The sequence below is a fragment of the Polyodon spathula genome, chromosome 17 (assembly GCF_017654505.1).
Source record: "Polyodon spathula isolate WHYD16114869_AA chromosome 17, ASM1765450v1, whole genome shotgun sequence".
NCBI lineage: Eukaryota > Metazoa > Chordata > Actinopteri > Acipenseriformes > Polyodontidae > Polyodon > Polyodon spathula.
The window spans coordinates 21,353,454-21,376,660 of NC_054550.1; the positions used below are offsets into that span (position 1 = coordinate 21,353,454).

Here is a 23,207-nt window from a genome sequence, read left to right on the forward strand (position 1 = left end):
ACATTACGTTGCTTTTTGCAGTAGGTTTTTCCCCTTTATAAATTTGGGCCTGAGATTTTTTAAATTAGGAAGGGAATTGCTAAAGATAATGACCAGCAAATAGGGAATCACAAACTGTCCAAACCATCAGAACCAAAGGCAGTAACACCGTAGAAGATGTATTTAAGAAAGTAACTACTTTTTTGCAGACACCATTTCCTGCATTTAGAATAACATTGCACAGGGATCCTGGGACACACTGGTATTGTACCATGGTATTGCAATGGATTACCAGTGTGTATATGGTATATACCATTATGACGCCATTACTATGTCAAAATGTTGCACATTGATGCACTATTCCACCCATAGTGCATACCACTGTAGCTGCCCTTGTTCTACCATTGCCATTAAATATTGTTTCTAACAATAACGCTGTCCACAGAAAGGTTGGCAATTTCTGACCAAAAAGGTGTCAGGTGTATGACCAGCTGTTACTGTAGATTTAAAATACAGGTATTAGATCTCCTCCTAGCAGCTAACAGCTTACTAATGCTGTACTTGCCTCTGGACTACAGCTTGCCCTTTAGTTGAATTGCAAGACGTTTGTCTTTAAGCTGGTGGTTTGCAGATTGCGTCAAGCCCTTGCCTTTCCATTAAATTCAAAGGGCTGACATACCAATTAATACACTATAATGGTATGTTGTTGTTTTTAACTATCACATCAAATCTCTGTTGGTTGATTTACACTAGATTTTCACGTTCTTCTGTATCTTCATCTTCACTAAAATAGTTCCACATATAAGCACAAATACACATAGATGCAGCCCTTACTTAGTGCTTATACTGTTTGTAATATAAATACAGGTGTTTGGGTCCCTTGGTCCACGGGGAACACCTCTGGTGGTATCTGCCTTTGAAAGCATGAGCACCTCTGTGAAGAGATTCCTTGTGATATTGAACAGCTAGGGTGTGTCTAGGCTGAGGGCACTAACAGTGTAACAGGCAGTAAACATTTGTCTGGTAGCACTTTCAGACATATGCAGCTGCAGGGTAAACTAACTGAATCATGCTCCATAGCACTGTGTTTAATTATGCAAAAGTATGTTTAAAAAAGCACTCACGAACATGAGGAGAAACCAAAAACACATATCCCAAGTTTATAATGTGTACCTAATGGGAATTCTGGCATCACATTCCATAGAGCTAATGTTACAAAACTAGTTGCAAACAACCCAGAAGGCTAGCTTAAGTCATTATGTATTTATTCGTATGCCCCAATAGGTTTTGGCTCTCCTCTCTGATAACACCTAGGCCCTACCTCCTCACGAACCTAAAGCTAGTAAATAAAAACAGGAAAAATGGAGAACCAGTCAAAGCTTTTAATCAAATTAAATTAGACCCCCATATTTATATAAATCTTTTAGTCACTAATTATGTTGCCACTGTTAAAATGTATACTTTTGATTGTATAACTGACAAATGCTCATTCTTAATGGCAGTGGTATTTTGGTAATGTGATGGCCAGCATTCTCTTGGTCAAGCCTTTATCTAAAGCAGGGGTGTCAAACATAAGGCCAGCGGGGCCATTTTTGGCAACCTGAACATTAGTTTATAAAATTGCATTGATGTGCTGTATCGTTTTGAAATTCTTCTTTAAAACAACGCGCCTCGTTAATATTGCATGTGTACTCAACATTATACTACATTTGTGATATTGAGGGATTTTGTTTTTTTGTTTTTTGTTTTTTTTTTTGTCAGTGCGGCCCACCAAGTGAACAGTCCTAACTTAAATGGCCATTGCTGCCAGGTGAGTTTGACACCCCTGCAGCAGCATAAGAAATTCCTCAATCCTGTGGAGGTCAGTCTACTTCCTAAAAAGTGTGTGCAATACATTATATACCTTGTGTGTTCCCAGTGTTTTTGTCAAACACCTGAATTTCTCTTCTGACATGCCAAACCGAAATTAAAAGGCTGAACGCAAAGCCTATTTTTATAATACTGTAACCAGTCAGCTCTGGGGGAATTGTTGCAGCTAACGGACCAATTATACTGGCATCACTGATTCTACTACTACAGTGAGTCTTCTAGAATGTTTTTGGCAACTATATGCAAACTGTGCACAGGGCATTTGAGTACAAAATAAGCGTTAAGATTCCTATCTTACTTTGACCCTTTTCACTCGACACCATTGGGACACCACTGTAATACCAGCGTATTTCCTTGAAGAAACCTATAAATACTTCAAAAGACACATTTTTTTCCTTCAGATTTGACCAAGTTTTTAGTGGAGTTAAACACGTACGCTGGTTCTTTGGACTCCACAACCTCCATACTACTCTGTAAAAGATGCAAGAAATGTCTGAGCTGCTTAAAGACATGTTTTCATAGCATTTCAATGATTTGCTGTTCCATCATGTGAAGTAGGAAGGCTGAGAAATTACACTAATTTATATCGGGTAATATTTACCAGAATCATTTTTCATTTTTCATTTTCATTTTTCATTAGCTCAGTGTTCATTAACTTTAATAGGCAGCCAAGGGTTTGCAGATGGTCCAAAAAGTTACTGTGAATAAGAAGGGCTTTCAAATAACTCCTGGGTTACAGCCCTTGGATTATTTTAACTGCTGCACTTGTATTGTACATTGTTTATTAGCATCTGCCCTCTGTGCAGGAATTCCAATCCCAAGTTCTGCTCCCCACACAGTTTAATGGTTAAATCGTGACTGTGCATGTTTTAGAGGTGCCCTGTTTATGTGTTTGGATGTATTGTAAATACAGACAGCTGTGAACAGATTGCTGATTCGATTAGGTGTGACATGGCCTTGACTTCCACCTTCGCACAAATATTAACACTCAATATTAGATTCTTAATATGTAACATTTACCAGCATTTCAGAACCTGCTTCAGTGTAAGTATAAATAATGAATCTGTAATCACGCAAACATAAATTCAGAGGTAAAAATTAAAGTACAGACTTTTCAGGTAATGTCTTTGTCGGTTTTCATTGGTCCTCTTTTCACTCGGGGATTAAGGGCTAATGTTGACTGGGGCTAGTTCACCACATAGTGCTTCAGTGCCCCCCACTGGTAAGAGAGAGGAGTCCAGGTGAGACTTCCCAGGCTGGGCACTCTGTCTCCAGTGTTCATCTGTTTAGCTGCAATATCTGCTGTTTATGCTTGGCAGTTTCAAAGAAATTAAGTTTGCCTGTTTGTCAGTCCTCCTGCTCAGTAGTGGGTAGCACGGGTGTAACAGGGCTAGGAGCCCTGTGCAGGAGAAGGGGGTAGGGAAAAGCTCTGCTCCTATAAAGAATATTTGTTTTGTATTATTATTATTATTATTATTATTATTATTATTATTATTATTATTAAGTAAATGTGACGGTGTAGCCGTGCGTTTTGTTATTATCTTTTTAAATGTGACGGTGAAGAGCCGTGGGTGAGGATGGGAAACCCCATCAACAATTAAAAAAACCTTGTGCAGAAGGTGGCCGTCTCCTTATTAATTCATTGCTTAATTTATTGCCAATTGGAGATGGTCACCTGCATAAAAGCCGGCAGCTCTCTGCACTCCGAGTGGGTGTTCGGAGACGAGAGCGAGACATGTAAAAATAAAAAAAAATAAGTACAATCAGTGAAGGCTACACCCAGCCTGATCACAGTATTTTGTGTTAGTTATTTTATTTATGTATACCTGTTTTATTTGGCTCTGTGAGCAATGCTTTTTAATTAAATATGTATTTTATTTTTGTTATTTAAATAAACGGCGCAAGCCACATCTTTTGCCCTGCAGTTCTGACTGATTGAAGATTAGGATTTAGAAAAGCTCAGCCTTACCACCAGATTTGAATTCATTGAAGCTGTGGTTGAAAAAGAAAAGGCAAAGGCCACTTCTTTTACTTGAAACATGCCTTCCTTCCTCTGTGGAGCTGTGCAATTCACTTGCAAGCTACAAATATGCAACATATTGGTGAGTTGCATATAAAATGCACGGAAGAACATCTAGGGAAACCATTTAACGGCTTCATTTTACTGTGTCTTATGTTTAACCTACAGTGAGTAAGTATATCTGGTTTTAATATAAAAAAAATGTTGCCTTCACTGATGAATTTCTGATCGAACGTTTGAAGTTATGGATACATATCTGGTGTTTATTAACCTTTTGTTTGGTTTTGTCGAGCACATGATGAACAGACATTTAATTTTCAAAGTTTATTAGACAGCATGTTTTATGTAGATCAGTTGATTTTTACAAAAAGATGATCTTTTTATCATCGTACCATATCTCTTTCAATATTTTCTGGTCTACTTCACACTAATCTTTAGTTGGTTTTGACTAACATTTTCACATGGCTTGGCAATCCATTCCATACCACCACAAGGTGCTACCTATCTTCAGTTCTGAATGTGTCCTCTGGTCCCAGTCACAGGGCAAAGTTTAAAGACATGACTGGGGTTGCCTCTGTTGATTTCTTATCGCCTCTAGTTCCCTGTAATGGATCCAGTAAGAAACTGGTGTTTATCTGTCTGCACATTGTAACATGTGTGCAGGACTGAATCTCCTTTCTTGTTTCAATGTCCTGGCAGGGATGATTATCTACCTGGCTCGTTTGCTTTCCCAGTCCTGACAATTATCCAATGGCTGGGAGCTTCTTACAAGCTCTCTGATTTTCAAAGCCTTTTAACAAATTACTCATTTTTTTAAAAGGAGAAGGAGACCTAGTAAAGTTACTGGTGATAGCACATCAGGTATTTAAATGTAGACAGTTTAAGTAAGTCAGGTTGTTTCATTCTCATTTTGTAACTTGAAAGCCCTAAACAGACTTTGACCACAGTAATGCAGACTCGTGACACAAGAGCTCCATTTTACTACTTTCTTAGCGGGTAAGACCCTGGGATCTTGAGCATGCCTTTTAGAATTTTACTGTATTCATTTTTTATTTTCTTGAAAAAACATTTGGGTTTTCAAGGTAATGGTGCAATTTTGCAGGAGGTAAACTAGTAAGTTTGATGGGATTAATATGGCTTGGATGAGCCACCTTGCTGAGACTACCAGTGCGGTTAAACATTTCCTCCAGACTGCTTCTGAAATAAATTGTCATCTCTTTACCAAGAGTATTAAGCTCCAAGTCAGTTTGCACAGCGTTGGCATACGTCTGGGAACAATAGGTTGATTTACATGAAGTGGCTGCACTTACATTGATTACTAAAGCAGAATTCTCATTGCTTTGTGCAGTTGATAACCTGGCTCCCTCATTGGACAGTAGTTACTGAAATACCTTAATAAACCTGCAGGAAGTTCCCTTTAGATCAGAGGTCTCAAACTCAACAGGCAGAAACGGCCACTTAAGCCTGTTCACTTGGTGGGTAGCACCATTTATAAAAAAATTAAAATAAAATGATTGTGATAGAAATACAATTATTCTTGTTAGTAAAATCTCCCTCCCGACCTATGAGGGCATTAAGCAGCGAGAACAGAATTTCCTGGACGAGCTGGCCTGACAGTTCTTTCCCAGGGTTCAAGGGAAGTTGGCCTGCTAGAAAGGGGGTGGGACTCCATTGCATTAACGCACTGACCCTAGAAGGGAAACGACACGGCAGCTGCACAATCATAACACAAGTGTTCATCCATGTTTGTACAGGTTCATTGTCAAGAAGAGCTGCTCACCAATGTAAATGCTTCCAAATAAAAGGGTTTTGTGAAAAAGTTCTGACTATCTGGGGAACTCATTGACTGGAACATACTGGTAGAAATCTTGCTGTGGCCCTTAATTGAATTTATGCTCGAGATGCTGTTTGTACTGAAAATCGATCAGCTCCATTTACAGATCTGGTTGGGCTGTTGTCACATTACAGGAAAATGGGTTTGCAAATAAAGATGTTTCGATGAGACTGGAAGTCTTGACAATCAAATTATTTGATGAGATTTGCTAGTTTTTCACTGCAGCGCTTGTAGTCTTCATCATCAAATGAATCTTTGTAACTATTGAATCTCTCGGCACGCAGTGAACGCAATTTTGGTTTGACACATGTTGCTGTCACAAAATCAACTTTGCTTTGAAAGCTCTCACCTCTTTACCTCTTTATCCATTAGTGTTACATTCTGTTTTGACCCTTGGAGTTTGTTTAAAATGTTCATTTGCTCAGTGAGGTCAACAAGAAATGCAATATCCAGTAGCCATTGAGGATTACCAAGTGCACAATATTTTTTCCTCGTTCCAACATGAAGTCCTGTATTATTTGACACAAGTGAAAGAACTGCTTCAGCATTGCCCCATGACTCAGCAGCCATCGTACATGTGTAAAATACAGTAAATCATCATCCTGCGATTCCAACTCATTAACAAGGCACCAAACTGTAAATGCTGCAAACCCCTGCTGTGAATGAAATTCACACACTTGATAACAATGCTCATTACATGTTCTAATTCTGCAACTTTTCCACACAATCCCTTTTGATGTACAATGCAAGAATTTGTTCTTTCGCATTTCTTTCTCACATTTTTTCCAGCACCCTGCCAGCCAGTTCACTATTTTACCCAGTCATATATGGTGCACCATCTCTTGTAATCCCAGTTAGTTTCTTCCAGGGTAATTATGGCTTCAGGAAGTTTTTTTTTAAATTCCTATCCTGTGGTTGTGCTGTTCATGCTTAAACTTAAAAGCTTTTCAGTAACATTAAAGTTAATATTACCCTTCCATTTCAGTAATACACTCGGCAACTGTTTTATAAGCCAGACTGAAAAACTTAGAAAAATTCTCTTTTTTCAGGGCATACTAGATCAGTTTCATACATGCACCTTTTAACAAATTCACCATCTGAAAAACGTTTGGCAGTGCATGCAATCATTTTGCTAACAATAGAACTGGCCTCCACTGCACTTTCATTTTTTCTTCTCATTTTCAGAAAAACCTTTCGTTGAGACTCTATAGCTTCTTTCATCTTTGTGACTTTGTCAGCACGAGCCTTTCCAGTAAACTCAGAATACGTTTCTCTGTGCATCGTGTCATAGTGCCATTGTATGTTATAATCTTTCATAACTGCAATCGTTGCACTGCAAATCAGACATATTGTCTAGTGTCAAATTCAGTGAAAAAATAGTCATCAGTCCAACTATATTGGAATCTTTTGTGTTTCGCCTCCACCTTTCGCTTCCATGACATCTCCAACTACTTTTTGGCAATTGATTTAAAATTTTACACAAAGTAAATAAATAGTTTAAACAAGCCTTTTCTTCGCTATCCTCATTAAGAGGCGGGTTGTTTTAAAGAGGAATTCCAAAATGATACAATACATCAATGTAAAAGCTCAGTTTTATCCACAACTATTAAATACTCAATAGTGTTGAATTAAAAACTATCAGAAGCGTTTTTCATTTAATTTTAGACTCTCAGTATTTCTTTTATACTGTGCAAGACATCTGATCTTACAAACTCTGTATGGGACTGACAGCAGGAGCTCTGTTGAAAAATTATTTTGTATACACAAACTGAGGTACATCTTCAAAAGGGGTGACGGTATAGGCCACTGTAGAACAGACTTGACTGCAGATCTTCATCACCCCAACTTGAAGGAAATAGAGGCTGCTAATAACTGAGGAATAGTAAAGTATTCTTCCGGAACAATTTAAACACCTTGCAGAATCATCGACAGGACCCTTGTTTATGTCATGCAGTGCAGTGTGGGGAAAGTTCATACATGAATGTATCTAATAATTCACAGAGACCACAATGGTGTTATTAAGGTCCACAGAACATCTGTAATGCTCATTCCCAGCTAAGCTAGATCACCACTTCATATTTTGAGATACACGTCAATTGTTGACCATTAACATTTTTAAGAGCTGAAGGAACAGCCTTGAATAATTCTGGAATTTGTATCTATTCTCACTAAATGTCTTTAAGCAATGAAGTAACCAGTATTATTATTATTATTATTATTATATTATTATTATTATTATGGGCAGTGTCAGCCATTGCATTTTTTGTAATTTTTTTTTCAATTTCAAATGTATACATTATACATATCATGATAGGTAACTTCTGCCTTTACCATAGTAAAAACAGCAAAGTATAACAAGACCTTCACTATCATGCTCCCCCACACACACAACCGCTGCGAAGTAAAAATTACAGCCACCAGTATGACAAAGTTGATGACTGTAAAATATTTTGAACAGTATGTACAGAATAGAATAAGAATTAGCAATGAGGGATCCTTAGTGGCACATCCAGTAAAAGGCTCTGTGCGGGTGTGCCCTATAGCCTGGAGATCACAAGTTCAAATCCAGGCTATGTCATTGCCGACAGTGACCGGGAGTTCCTAGGGAGTGGCGCTCAATTGGCCGAGCGCCACCCTGGGGGAGGGAGGGCTAGGTCGGCCATGGTGTCCTCGGCTCACCGCGCACCATCGACCCCTGTGGGCTTGCCTGTAAGCTGCATTGTCCTCCGACGCTGTAGCTCTGAGGTGGCTGCATGGTGAGTCTGCAGTGTGTAAAGATGCTGGGGGCTGACGGCACACGCTGCGGAGGACAGCGTGTGTTCGACTTCGTCCCTCCCAAGGCAGCGCAGGGGTGGTAGTGGTGAGCTGAGCCCAAATATAATTGGACACAACTAAATTGGGGAGAAAATAATAAAAAATAATAATTGGCAACGACTAAATTAAAAAAAAAAAAAAATTTGCAATTTACTATTTATTCATAATTTGATAAGCAATTCTCCAGATATATGTACAAGTGTATGTGTGACACAGACAGATGGATGGATGGATGAACTGACATAGTCAACTACACGTAACCCCGCAATAACCTACATAGTGTTCATACCAAGTTTCATAACTGGATAAGTTGTCTTTCCGATCTATACAAAGATGTGAGTGACATACAGATGGCCGGATGTACCGACACAGACAACTCCCTATAGCTCCAGAAACTGATACTCAAAAATTTAAACTAAATTACATTAATACTAAGTTTCATGACAACTGGGTAAGTGGTTCTCGAGATATATTCAAAAATGTGTGTGACAAACAGGTGAACAGATGTACAAACAGACAGACACCCTCATATATATCCTCAGAATCTTACATTCTCAATAACTTATAAAATAATGTCCATTCCCCATTGGAGATAATAAAGCAATGTGAAAGCATAGTAAAGCAAAAGTAAGCTTAGATTTATTATGCCATGTTATGATAAAGTATATTAATAAACATGACAAATTCATAGTAAAACCAAGAGAAAACCTAAAGCAAAATTATCATGCATTTACTGTGTCAGCTTTTATAAGGGATAGAGAATCCGGCCTGTACTACAAACAAATACAAAAAAATCCATAAACAAGTTATCTGTCCAAACCATTACATTCCTAACATTCTGAAGCTCTGGGGTAGGTCAGTTAGAAGCATATGTATGCACACTTATTGAATCTTTTTTCAGTCAGAATGTAAGATAGTAATGAAAATGTGGTTTCAGATCAAGCTCCTGGACTAAGAGACAGAATAGGCATTAATGGAGTGTTCCTTCTATTCTTTCATTGGAAGAAGTGCAAACGCATGGCCTGCCAAAGCCTACATTCGTTCTCTTGGTAGGTTAGTATTTCATCAATCTGACTGTCAAAAACAGGGACAAGCGGTTTAGTTTATTAGTTTGTAATAAGGAATGCTACATCAAATAAGATATACTTCCTTTCTGACTGGCAACACAGTGTAATAGAGCTTTCTCATTGGCTCAGGTGAACATTCAAGTACAAAGGCAAACCTGAAAAGGTCCATCACTATATAATTAAGAGGAATACAAGGACAGTTTTTTGGTCAAATTAAGGGGCGTTCACACCGGACGCGGCGTGGCATTTGTTTTCAATGAAGGCGGTCACGCGCAGCGGCAGAGGGAATCGACACTCAAGAGGCACCGCAGAGTGGCGCGCGGGAGATCAAATATTTTCAACTTTCGTCTCACTGCGCCGTGACGTAAACTACCAGCAGCCAATCAGGGGAAGCAGGAGGCTCCTTTGCGAGGAAGAAAAAAAAATTTAAAAAGTACAATGGAGGAAAAACTCGTCGTTTTCATTTCTTATTTTCCAGAGTTGTATAATGCAACATTAAGTAAGTTTGAAATCTATCAAAAAAGAGCTCCTGCATCAGCTGATGATATTCGCCGTCCCTTTTTCTTTTCTTGAGGGTGTCATGGACCCACAGCGATATTACATTTTTTTTCTTTCTCTGGTAGAGCAGGTCGATTGCAATAATCTTTTTTGTTCGCTGTTCATTGTTACAGGTATTACGTTGTTAGATGCACAGTACCACTGATTGTTGCTGCATTTGCAGTCCATCCCCCCACAAACAAAATAAAAGTTTGATATGACGGGATGACAGTAGTTGCATTTTTTAATCATGTGTATAATGCTCAATAATATCAATGCATAGTGATGCCTTTAACTCGCACTGTCTTTGCCTATACCCAGCAAACCAGGACAAAACTCACAAAAAAAGAAAATATCTCAATTTTTAAAAGCAACATGTTTTCATTTTATTTTAAAAACACAATTGCCTGATATTTTGGGTAATTGTGGTGGGATTATGATGGTGTGTGAGGTTAAAGTTAGGTTATTATATATAATGTTTTGGTCATTACTTGATTTATTTAAAAAAAAAAAAAAAAGTTTGTCTTCCATATAAAAACAGTTTTCCCTTCCCTCTGGCATTTACTATTTGTTGCTTGTACATGCAGCCGTGACGTAACAGACCGCCCACTGACTTTCCCCTGCCGCCTTCGGTGTGAACAGTGGACTGCGGCGACAGCAGAGCAACACGCAAGCAGGCGGCATGGGCACCGCATCCGGTGTAAACGGCCCTTTAGAAATACGATATATAAAAGCAGCTGAGAGGTGCACAAGTGACCCCTAGTGGTCAGTTTTATACTGGCTCAGAGAAAAGATGGTAAACACCCAAGAGTGCAGAAACAGTAATAAAATGGTGATTAAGAATACTGAACCAATCAAATTTAATACTGATTTAAGAATACTGAACCAATCAAATTAAATACTGTATTGTTCAAATTCAGAGGGTAGAAAGTCTACCTTTAAGGTGGTCTTTCCAACTGTTGCATGACCCTGCAGCCTGCCATATTTCATATACTGTACAGTGTTATTTTTCATTCAAAACCTCTATTATTTTTATCAAAAAGTTGTTATGATAGAAATTTTATAATCCTTTTCTGTTTTCTTCTAGACACCCAAGGTTTTGCTGTGCTTTCCAAAGCCAAACCCAAGTATGGAAGCAGTTGATTTGTGGCACAAAAAGTCATGCTCTTTCTGTCTCAAAACAATCACACATCTGCTGCAGTGCAATGTGTCAATGAGATACCTCCAGCTCAAAGCGCCAGCAATAGGATAAACAGGCCCGCGGGTAGTGGGTACTCACTATGCGTTCTCGTGGTTTCCAGGGCATGTCATGTAGGGAACATACGCTGCGATAGACTGAATCTGTCTCATGAACTCGTCGCCAATTCGAGCATTGTCCTGGAATAAAAAAGCACATCAATTACTATTAAATAATATATTTCTCTACATATGCATTTAGGCAACCTGTGAGAGATAGCACAATCAAACAGAGACTCAAAGACCAAGACTGCAGAGTGAAGTGCAGAAGCACGTATTTATTAAAGAAAAATAAAACAAACAGGCACGGGGCCAAATAATAGGTTTACACAAAAATACAAATTAAACATAGAGTAGAGCAATGCCTTCACTGACTCAAGAAAACCGTGCAAGCAAGAAAGCAAGAAAGCAAGCAAACCATGTGGTTTCCCCTCCTCCTCTAATAGACTCCTGGGCTACCATTTATAGGATGTGGCTGGATTAATCAGCAATGATTACAGAAAAGATTACCCAATTAAGGCTCCAGCCACACTGTCACATGTATTTTGGCAGGGGCAGGAATTAACCCCATCCTTGCCAACCACTACCAAACACCACAATATACATAGGCAAAGTTCTAACTCTGCCACACACCCACTTTAATAAAATAAAGTTTTCAAAAAGATTGTAACAGACCCTATCAGGTTGCTGTTACCCCTTTCAGAGTTTCTTAACTATATGCATGCAGTGTATAATTGTTGCCTCTTTAACCCTAAATGTTTATGGGAGCTGTGTACAGTTAGCAGATAATGACTCCATGTTTGGATGTTTGTAACTCTGTGACCTGCAGATAAACTGTTTAATACAAGAATGCACTATGTGTATGAGTGACTGCTATCGAGCTGGACAAGTGAGGGTTTATCCCAGAAGACTCTTACAAGATAAACTATTTAAAAAAAATGTGCTGTACAAGTGTTCAAGTTTAAAATAAGTCAAGACAACAAACAGCTAGCAAAATGAATTCAGCTTTAACAGATTTAGTTTATTACAGCATCCAAACCATTGTGATACCACAATAGGCTCAATTCATAAAGCTCAGGAGTTATTTACAGAATGCTTTTTGGAAGTCCATTTTGATAGGATTATTCATGAAGTGAAATGAACAGCTCATTGTTAGAGAAAGAGGAAACTTTATTTAAAGTGCTGTGGAACTCTCTACAGTTCAAAAGAAATGCACCTTCGCTGTATCCCATGTTTTTCATATCACAGCGATATATCGTTCAACACAGTCCTGGAGAGACAGAATTGCTGGTACACATAAGAGGTGTGTTGTAGAAACAACAAACCTGGGTTGCTGCGGGAGGAAGCCTGGTCTGTATACAATAAGATGTTTATCATTCTCCTTCTCCTGACAGACGCTCCCAAGTAAAAGTTAAGAAATGTATTCCTCAATTGATTTTTGACCTTTGATGTGAGAATAAGACAACATGACATAGAGCAAAGGTGAAGTAATGTGTTTCTTTTTAAATAATAAAAGTGAGTGAATATATTATAACAACCAATTTTATTTAGCAATAGTTTTAGAACTAGCAGTTATAATTCCAGATATAGTTGGAAAGAATCATACAGTAAACAAATAAGAGCTGTTTTTAAATTGTCTGAAAGAATTTCTATGCACACAAACACTCAGATTATTGCTCAACTATTTTTTTAATATTTGGGATAGATTTCTTGCGGCAGACAGGTCTTCAAGTGTCCCGGTAGTCTCTGCCAGTGGCTATTTTAATCTCCATGATGTACTGGCGCAGCGGGCAACATTCCTGATCAATGCACTGATTAAAGTGGGCGTCTAGCATTAGAGGTTTCATTTCATTTCTTGGATTTTTTTCCATGAATGTAATAGTCTAGATGAACGAAATGGGATACGAGAATCTCTTTTTGTTCAACTGATTTATTTAAACAAACTAAATGAATTTTACACATGTACTCGAGGCAAAGCAGTGGATCCCGGGAAGTGTATTGGGTACAACGTACACGGCTTGGCCACTTTTTTAGGACCTGTCTACCCAATTGGATTCGGTATCATCCTGTTGTGGGGCAGTGTGACAATGTGCTTCGCCCCTGTGTTTATTGTGTGTTGTGTGTCCGGGTGTGGAGAAGGAAAAAGTAAATATAAGTTGTTCGGATTCATCGTGTTTGTTTGTCTATTCATCCACTTAAAGTCGATCCATTTTGTTTGTCTATTTATTTTGGTCTCCAGTTCCATGTCCTGTTTTTTAGTTTAAACCTTTTATTTTTCATTAAAACACACTGAGCACCGCAACAACTCAGTTTTCACTTCAGTACTGCCTGCCTGCTTGTGTGATTTTTTCTGGCCTGACATCACCCCTACAGCCAGCCTGTTCACAGGCACGTTCTCCTTTTTGTACCCTGTGGTAGGCTAGACAAATGTTATAGTTTACTTAAGCATCACTGTGGATCAAGTTCACCCAACTATGTTGCATCTGATGCCAATTTCTACTTTCAAGATTTTAAAGCACCCATCCACATGCCACAATTGTGTATGAATAGTTTGAGGTGCATGACTTTAGGCATCTTCCATGGCCACCACAATCCCCAGATGTCAATCAAATTGAGCATACGTAGGATCACCTTGAACAACGCATTCATCATCACGATCCTCTAACTAGCTCTCTGCACCTATTGCATGAAACATTGATGACTGAATACATTAACATCTCTTAAGACACCTTCCAGCACCTTGTGGAGTCTATGCCATTTTGTGTCAAGGCTGGGATCAGGGCAAACGAGGGCCTAAAGGTACAGGTCCTAATGAAGTGAACAAGCAGTGTGTGTATATGCATATACAATAATCCCAAATTGTGTCGTAATGTTGTAGTGATTTGGAATTATTGAGTGCTTCTGACAACAAAAACTTCAGCTAAATAAAATAAAAAATAAAAAAGTTACCTCATCCATGTCGTAGGCAAAATCCCCTGAGGAAAAAAAAAAAAAAACGTTTGAGATACATCATCATTTAGAATTTCAAGTTGTACTTTTAACAAATATTTTATAAAACCACAAAATGGTAACTGGAGCACATTCATATTTGTACATGGTGTAACAGAGTCATTCAAGGTGCAAAACCAGTAAATCATTTAAAACTCTGTAGACAGAGTTACTAAGCCTGGAAAAGGACTCCTGCACCTTACCGATGTGTAAGATGACATCATACATTCCCAGCTGCGTTTCCTTCTGAAGTCTGGCCAAAGACTGGGGGTTGTCGTTGCCCAAGTCACCGAAGAGAGCAAAGTTGGGGCTCCAGTCACTGCCTTCTTTAATAGCCGTGAAGAACAGGATGTCACTCCAGCCATCACTGCTGCCACAGTGATAAACTGAAAACACAAAGACATGCCGCCATTTAAAAATAATACTAACCTTAGGAATGCTGGTAACTGGCATTGGGAATGCCCTTGCAAGTACACCTGAGCGGTATTCGGTTGTTTTCAATCTCCCCAGGGTTTTAACTGTTAACTGGCAAACTATTACACACATGTATTACTCTCTGCTTAAAATGGCGCTTCTTAACCTTCCATTTTGCTCTTTCTTTTACACAGTTTCCATGTGTGGCCACTCGTCCTTCTCTCTGTTTGAAGTGGTGACCTGGGTTAGTGTCATATATTTCTGTGGCATAGCTGAGGCCTTGCACATGGGTAAACTCTGTGTTGCATTTTGTTTGTTTTTCTTTAATTTGTTTTTGTAAATAATATAAAAATACTAAAAGAAGCCAGATGCTCTGTTTTGTATTGCCTTTTTGTAGAGTTACTTTTGTTTACACTCGTTTTTTGTACCGCACCCTTGTGCTGTCCCATTGTTTGTATGTCTGGAGCAACCCCTCACTGTGGCTACCATTGCTGTTACTCTAGTGGCAGCTGACTGAAACTGCAACAGGAGTTGTGTAAAAAAGTGTAACTTATTTTTATATAAGTCTTAGCACCGATGCAACGTTTCAAATACAGTCCCTCCTCCATATCTCTCAATCTCTCAGAGCGGATCCACACTCCCTATTACAATGCCATTTAGGATTTTAAACAATGTCTTTTTTTTCCAGACTGAACAGATTTCACCATTTTTACCTGTCATCATAGTTCATGCCATTTAGCCCTTGGATTGACCAAGTTGCCTGTATAATATGAATATCTTTTTCCAGGAAAAGTAGTAAAATTCCTTTGTTCAGTGTGACAGTAATAAACTGACTGGGACTTCCATGGTCTCTTATTGACAAATCACTTCTTAGATATTGCAGACCCAAGAGACACTGTATATATTAAATGAGATTTCCAGGCACTGTTAGATTTTAACAAAGTTATTGTAACAATTCAAATGATGCCGGTTGTTAGATCTGCTACTGTTTAAATCAATCCAATATAACTCACTGTCTACCAGCCTCGTGTTTAGGCAATATATACAAAGCATGTTTAGAAAATATATAAAAACAGGTTGAGAAACTGCTTGGAACAAGATAGCCATAACTGGAAACATGTAATACATAAAACTAACCTGCTGAAATCACTGAAAGGTGAGCAAAAAAAGGAAATATAATTCAAACTAAAATAAAAATCACAAATCAGAAACTGTAAATCGAGCACTGTCAGCTGTACTTAGTTAGCCTACCAGGACCTAAAACACTAGGAACATTCCAAAAAACATTTTCATTATATTCTGCTAACTTAGATCCCCTTTGTAGGAGCAAATTGTTTGTTAAGAAGCGACAAGCCTTATACCAAACTTATACCATCAAAACAGGGAACTTCATACTCCACAAAGCCACGTACGAATACTTGGTATGATAGCAGTAACTGGTTGCCATAAAAAGCAGAATTGGAAATACAGATGTTGTTGAAATACAGAGCTCGTGTTTGGTTCTATAAGTTGAGTCCTGCCTGCGATGTATTGTGCACAGCTCATCCCAGTACTGATTTTAACTTTGTTTCTAGAACTGCAAAGCACATAGCTACTTCCCCCTGGCAGGCTCTCAACACTGGGAAGTCACATGTTGACTTTCCACTTCCCTTTATTATACTCGCGTACACTGAGAATGCTGCAGTTTGGTACATCTAATCCACTGCTGGCCAGTTTACATACCATAGGCCGTGCCAGGTTTGAGGTGGGTTAGGGTAACTCGGTGCATGTACAGCTTCCTCCCTTCATCTCCTCCATCCTTAAACAACGTGAAACTTCCTTGAGCCGTCAGCTGAAACAGCTTCCCTCCCCACACTCCATACTCCACCCACGACTCAGTCTTATTGAAGGTTGTCCAGGTGATGATCATGGACTGCGGGACTCCTAAATACAAAATAAAGAAACAGACGCTCGCAGGTGAAAATAAAAATCCCAAACCCTGCATTAACACCGGAGTGTAGAGCCATTTATGTAGAGATTTGATATATATATATTTTTATATTCGTATGTTGTTGTTTTCACAATATATAGACTTCCAGTTAATCTGCACATATACAATCAATACATATTAAAGTATTTAATAAAGTTCCACTTGCCTTGGTCAACGGATCTACATAGATCTTTTGTGGTATGACCTTAGTATATAGCGGTCAAAATAAAAGGGTCAATTAAAGTTATACTTACATTGAAAATATTGATTGATAAGGAGCAAAAAAAACATTTGGGTAGCGTGTGCATAAATATATGGTGTATGACTATATTTTAGCCAAAATCCATATCCATAAAATAATCTGTAGTCCATATTTTTGTCCATTCTGAGTATAAAAAGCAATAACTTTTAGTACAGTAATGAGAGCATCTGTGCACTGCAATGCTTAACCCCAGTGAGGTGCTGACCATATAGGCAATTGTATATTAAAACAAAAGAAATATATACCGATATACAACTTACTCTTAATTTACACTTACATTTAATTTTGTTAACCGCAAAAGCTAAGTCAGAATGTAACTGTTAATTCTGAAAATACTGCCCTTCAGGTGCTTTTATGACGCCTCAATATAAAATAAGAAACTAAAGCCTAAAAATGATAAATTAGGCCTACTTGGTGTCATTTCCTACTCACAGTGATGCTAAAGCTCCATTTTCTATGAGTTGAGATTCATGGAATCTCACTGGTCTACAGGCATGTCTAACTTGACTGTCCTCAAAACAGGACACAGCAGCTTGTAGCCAAACGTACAGTGCCCTCCATAAGTATTGGGACAGTGAAGTAGAAATTGCTATTTTTGCTGAAAATATCATTAAAAGATGAAATAAGGCAAAAATACAGAATATCACCTTTCTTTTCTGGCTGTTTCAACACACATATGTTTTACCAACTAAGAATAAAAGCACTTTCAGAGTTCCATCCCCCTATTTTATGTGAGCATAAGCATTGGGACATTTGGCTCACAGGTGTTTCTAATTGATTAGGTGTTGAATACTGGAGACTTTCAACATTGGTTTAACACTTGTTCACTGGTTCACTTTCAACACAACTTTCGAATAAAAGCAATACATTTTTAAAAACAATGGGTTGTAGGGAAATATGTAAATAAATCATTACAAAAGCTACAGTCACAACATTTTAAAAGTGAAAATACAGTAGCTACATACATGTTTCGCCCTTTGTGGGGCTCATCAGTACAGCACAACTGTATTTCGACTTCAGAAAGGCTCAGGAGAGTAAGTAAAAACAAGTAGCTTTCGAGTTAAGGTTAATGAAAGCAATACATCTAAGGAATAAAGTAACTACTCATTTTGCTGTGGATTACTAGCTTTGAGTGTAGGTAAATCTCCTAACATATTTAGTTCTGATATAAGGTGAAGGACAGTGAAACTGGCTATAGTCTGGCACAGAACCAACTACTGTAGTGTAATAACAGCTTTCCCTATCAGACCTCAACACCCCAGTGTTGAAAGTCTCCAGTATTCATGGTGGGTCTACTAACTACTAACTACAACATTACTTTTAGATACATTCCTGAGCACCTGACGGTTTCTTGAAACCTACCTGTATAGGACACATGCACTTGCTCTGGCTGTAACCCAACTGGTGGAACACACAGCACAGGTCTGACTGCTAAGCAGAAGAAAGCCCAGAACATCCACAGGCAGCCCATTTCGTCTCTGTCCTCTCCCCAGGGTTAGGAGCTCACTGTCAGCCTGGAGATACAGAGCAGTGTTAGAAAACATTCAGTGCACTGTGCAGCCTGTCTCATGACTTTAACAACCACTACTCAACTCAAAGGTTACAATCTAACACACAAAACAAGCAACATACTGTACCAACCTGCAGACTCAAGTTGAACTGAGATCACATTTCTAAAGTTGATTATGCTGTTTCCCTTTTTTTCTGAATGTTATGGTATGCTGGCAAAAAATGGGACATGTTTGTTGATGACACAGTGATTTTATTTGCAGTGCATTATTCTAGCTCTAACTCTAGCTGAGAACAGGAAGTTTTGTTACAAAAATAAAGTGGTGGAGAGGGAAAAAAACTACTAGCTGAAACCTGTGTCTACTGTACTTTTACTTCCGTCTTTAATTAAAGAAGTGCTAAACACATTTCCAAATCAATTTCTCACTTCTTTCTTAGCTTTAGAACATTCATTTTTATTGTGCCAAATATCCTGTCTCGTTTTTTTTTTTTTTTTTTTTTTTTTTACAATATGCAAAATTTCAAACCCAACAGATAAACCTCTGCATATTGGTACCTGTGCTGTAGTTCACATGGTCCAATCGCAGCTATAATGAATTCAAAATCTGTGCATATTGTTAAACAAAAACACAAGCTACATTTAAAGGGAGACCAGTGTTAATGTAGTTAGTACTAACAAGAGACACAAAATGACACTCTTTACAGATCAGAGGTTCTGGATAATACTTACAGTGACAGGTCTGTAAGTCTAGACATTGTTCTGCACCTCTGTGCATACTTAAGCAAAAGGTATCCATTCTGCTATCTTAGGTTACCTTGCGGCCCCATACAAGGCTTCATATTAAGGAGTGTATGTTCCTGTGCATTGTCCAGATAGAGTGTATGTTAAACCTGCTATTCTGTTCTGAGTCTACCACTGCTTTACATGGGGTGTGGGAACATATCAAATATCTTAATCCATTAAGTGCAATTGTCCTTATTTAAGGACAGGCTACTTTGCAATTTTTGGAGCATTTTTAATTGGCATCCACCTATATACCTGTATATAACTTACTCTAATTTTGTTAACCGCAAAAGTTAAGTCAACATGTAACTGTTAATTCTGCAAATACAGTCCTTCAGATACTTTTATGATGCCTCAATATAAAATAAGAAATTCAAGTCTGAAAATGATAAATTAGGCCTACTTGGTGTCATTTCCTACTCACAGTGATGCTAAAGCTCCATTTTCTATGTGTTGAGCTTCATTGCCAGCATGGAATCTCACTGGTCTGACTACAGGCATGTCTAACTTGACCGTCCTCAAAACAGTACACAGCAGTTTATAGCCAAACATACAGTGCCCTCCATAAGTATTGGGACAGTGAAGTCAAAATTGCTATTTTTGCTGTACAGTCAAGCAATATGAAAATATGATTAAAAGATGAAATGAGGCAAAAGTACAGAATGTCACCTTTCATTTCTGGCTGTTCATTTCTGATGTTTTACCAGCTAAGAACAACAGCACTTTCACGGTTCCATCCCCCAATTTTATGTGAGCATAAGCATTGGGACATTTGGCTCACCGGTGTTTCTAATTGATCAGGTGTTTCCTACTGCATTGATTGTTTACACATAAAAGAGCTGTGAATGTGTAGTCTCAGTTATATCCTTTGCTTTTGCCTTTGGAGTCTGCGTTTGGTGTCAGTAGGCATAATCCAACATGAAGGCTAGGGAGCTGTCTATGAAAGAAAAGCAAGCGATTTGGAGGCTAAAAGAAAAGAGGAACTCAATTAGAACCATAGCAAAAAAGTTGGGCATAGCCAAATCAACAGTTTGGAATGTCCTGAAAAAGAAAGAAACCACTGGTGTCTTCAATAATCAGCAACAACCAGGTCGGCCAAGGAAAACAACAGCAGTTGATGACAGAACAATGACCATAGCTGTGAAAAAAAACCCTCAAACAAGTGTCAGTGAAATCACCAACAACTTCCAGAATGCTGGGGTGAAAGTGTCACAATCTACTGTTTGCAGCAGACTTCGGCAGCAGAATTACAAAAGGCCAGATTAGAATTTGCTAAAAAGTATAGAGATGAGCTGGTACAGTTCTGGAGTTTTATGCACAGATGAGACGAAGATTAACCTTTATCAAAATGATGGGAAGGCACAAGTGTGGAGAAAAAAGGGAACTGCAGATGATCCAAAGAATAGCACCTCATCTGTGAAGCATGGTGGAGGTAGTGTTATGGCATGGGCATGCATGGCTGCCTCTGCAACAGGCTCACTCATCTTTATTGATGATGTAACGAATGATGGCAGCAGCAGAATGACTTCAGAAGTGTACAGAAGCATCTTGGCTACCAACGTACAAGGAAATGCCACCAGACTCATTGTGCGGCGCTTCACAATGCAAGACGACAATGACCGAAAACACACTGCCAACGCCACCAAGGAGTTCATCAGGGGAGAAAAAGTGGAAAGTTTTAGACTGGCCAAGTCAATCGCTTGATTTAAATCCAATTAAACATGCATTTCACTTGCTGAAGAGGAGACTCCGCAAAAGTCAGAAACTCCCCAAAACAAGCAACAGCTGAAAATGGCTGCAGTAAAAAGGCTTGGTAAAGCATCTCAAAGGACGATACCAAGAGTTTGGTGATGTCAATGGGTCGCAGACTCACTGCTGTTATTCATGCAAAGGCTTTGCGACTAAATACTAACTTTTACACTTCTTATATTTGCTTTAAGTTGAATTGTCCCAATACTTATGCTCACATAAAATGGGCGGATGGACCTCTAAAAGTGCTGTTATTCTTAGTTGGTGAAACATGTATGTATTGAAAACTCCAGAAATAAAAGGTGACATTCTGTACTTTGCCTCATGTTCATCTTTTACTCATATTTTCATATTGCTTGAGTGTACAGCAGCAATAACAATTTTCACTTCACTGTCCCAACAATTATGGAGGACACAGCTTGTGTTCTGATTTTTTTCAAAGAACAAATCATTTGGTGCTTAATAGGGCAAACAAGCTACCTATTTTTACAGAAGTTCTCTTTGTGACAACTCTTTTGACTTGTTATTTTGCTTCAATTTAATCATTTTCCGCATTTCTTTTTTTATATTGCAAGACACATCCTGTCGCATGCACTGACCAAACAAAACAACCACAGTCTGCTTTGACCTCTTCATCAGCATATCCTATGGGTATGTTTTAACAACTGCCAAGCTGAAAATATTAGCTTTCCTGTAAGAAGTTTTCAGAATAATAAAAACACGATGTAAGGGGAAAGGCAGTCCCTTTTATTCTGTATAGCATAGATACTGAAGAGGGACTGACTAAAACCTACTGCTGTAAATGGTAACAGAAGTATGGCATTTTTTTAATATAAAAGAAAGCAGCTCGTACTTAAAAGCCAATGATTTCATTGTGCTTAAACTACAATCTGATTGTACTTTACCATGCATGTACCATTATATCACTAACCTGTGATTTACTCTGCTGTATTACTTTACTTTGCACTTTGAACTTGTATACTACAGAAACTTTTTATTAATAGAGCTCTATCTGATTTTTTTTACAAAACACACTGTTTGATATTTACAGAACTGTTTTAACAGTTAATATCTGACTTGATTTAATTAATCAGACAGACTTTTGAAAAATCAGTCTTCAAATGCTTAAGCTGTATTGTGAACAGGCTCCAGAATCGGGTTTCGTGTGTGAATGATGCATAATATCTGAGCTTCTTCATCAAAGATACAGAACAGATTTTGAATTGAAATGAGAACTTCACAGATGTTTATTCCAAGGTATTTATGAGCCACGGTTATGTGAGGCTTCATCTAATCATTTGCAGCAGCATGTTGTAAAATGTGGCCATGCCTCAATCTCAGAGGTAAAAACAGGTTATAGAAATTGCTTAAATAATAAAACTTTTTCAAGCAGTAACGTAAGAAACAAAAACAGACTGACGAGGTGTTATGGTTATGAAGTCACATATGATATGCATACCACAATTCTTCGATCTTTGTTTATATTGCATATGTTTACTAGTGTTTATATATATATATATATATATATATATATATATATATATATATATATATATATATATATATATACACACACACACACACACAACTCTGGAAAAAATTAAGAGACCACTGCAAAATTATCAATTTCTCTGGTTTTACTATTTATAGGTATGTGTTTGGGTAAAATGAAAATTTTTGTTTTATTCTATAAACTACTGACAACATTTCTCCCAAATTCCAAATAAAAATATTGTCATTTAGAGCATTTATTTGCAGAAAATGACAACTGGTCAAAATAACAAAAAAGATGCAGTGATGTCAGACCTCGAATAATGCAAAGAAAATAAGTTCAGATTCATTTTTAAACAACACAATACTAATGTTTTAAGAGATTTAAAAGGGACCCCTGTGAATAGCAGTTAATTTACAAGAAAAAGCAGATATTACAAGCATGGAAATGTGTACCTACATTTAAAAAGGTTACTGTGGTTTACCATGGAAAAAATATAATTACATGTAGTATAGCAAAGTAAAACGTAGGGAAAGCATGTTAAAGTCCGTTTAAACATGGTAAATCCCAGATTTGCTTGGTTAAGCATGATAAAGTCAACCAATCTGTAGTATAGGACCAGCCTTTGGTTAGGAATGAAAGTAGATTCCTACAACAGGTGGTGGCCTACAGCAGGTGCCTGGA

General features: G+C 38.0%; 1 protein-coding gene across 2 annotated transcripts in view; it reads right to left on the reverse strand.

Moving 5' to 3' along the window:
* LOC121329810 (acid phosphatase type 7-like) overlaps positions 1-23,207 on the reverse strand; it is a 48,145-nt gene that overhangs the window by 23,441 nt on the left and 1,497 nt on the right. The window contains exons 1-6 of one of the 2 annotated variants that reach the window (XM_041275680.1): positions 18,631-18,711; positions 18,352-18,503; positions 16,481-16,681; positions 14,548-14,730; positions 14,306-14,331; positions 11,400-11,497 (exon numbers count right to left, since the gene is read on the reverse strand). In XM_041275680.1, the coding sequence (XP_041131614.1) occupies positions 11,400-11,497; positions 14,306-14,331; positions 14,548-14,730; positions 16,481-16,681; positions 18,352-18,460 (617 nt within the window). In that variant the 5' untranslated portion in view covers positions 18,461-18,503; positions 18,631-18,711. Of the gene's footprint in view, positions 1-11,399; positions 11,498-14,305; positions 14,332-14,547; positions 14,731-16,480; positions 16,682-18,351; positions 18,504-18,630; positions 18,712-23,207 lie in introns of those variants that run through there. The other variant, XM_041275679.1, reaches the window with a different exon arrangement.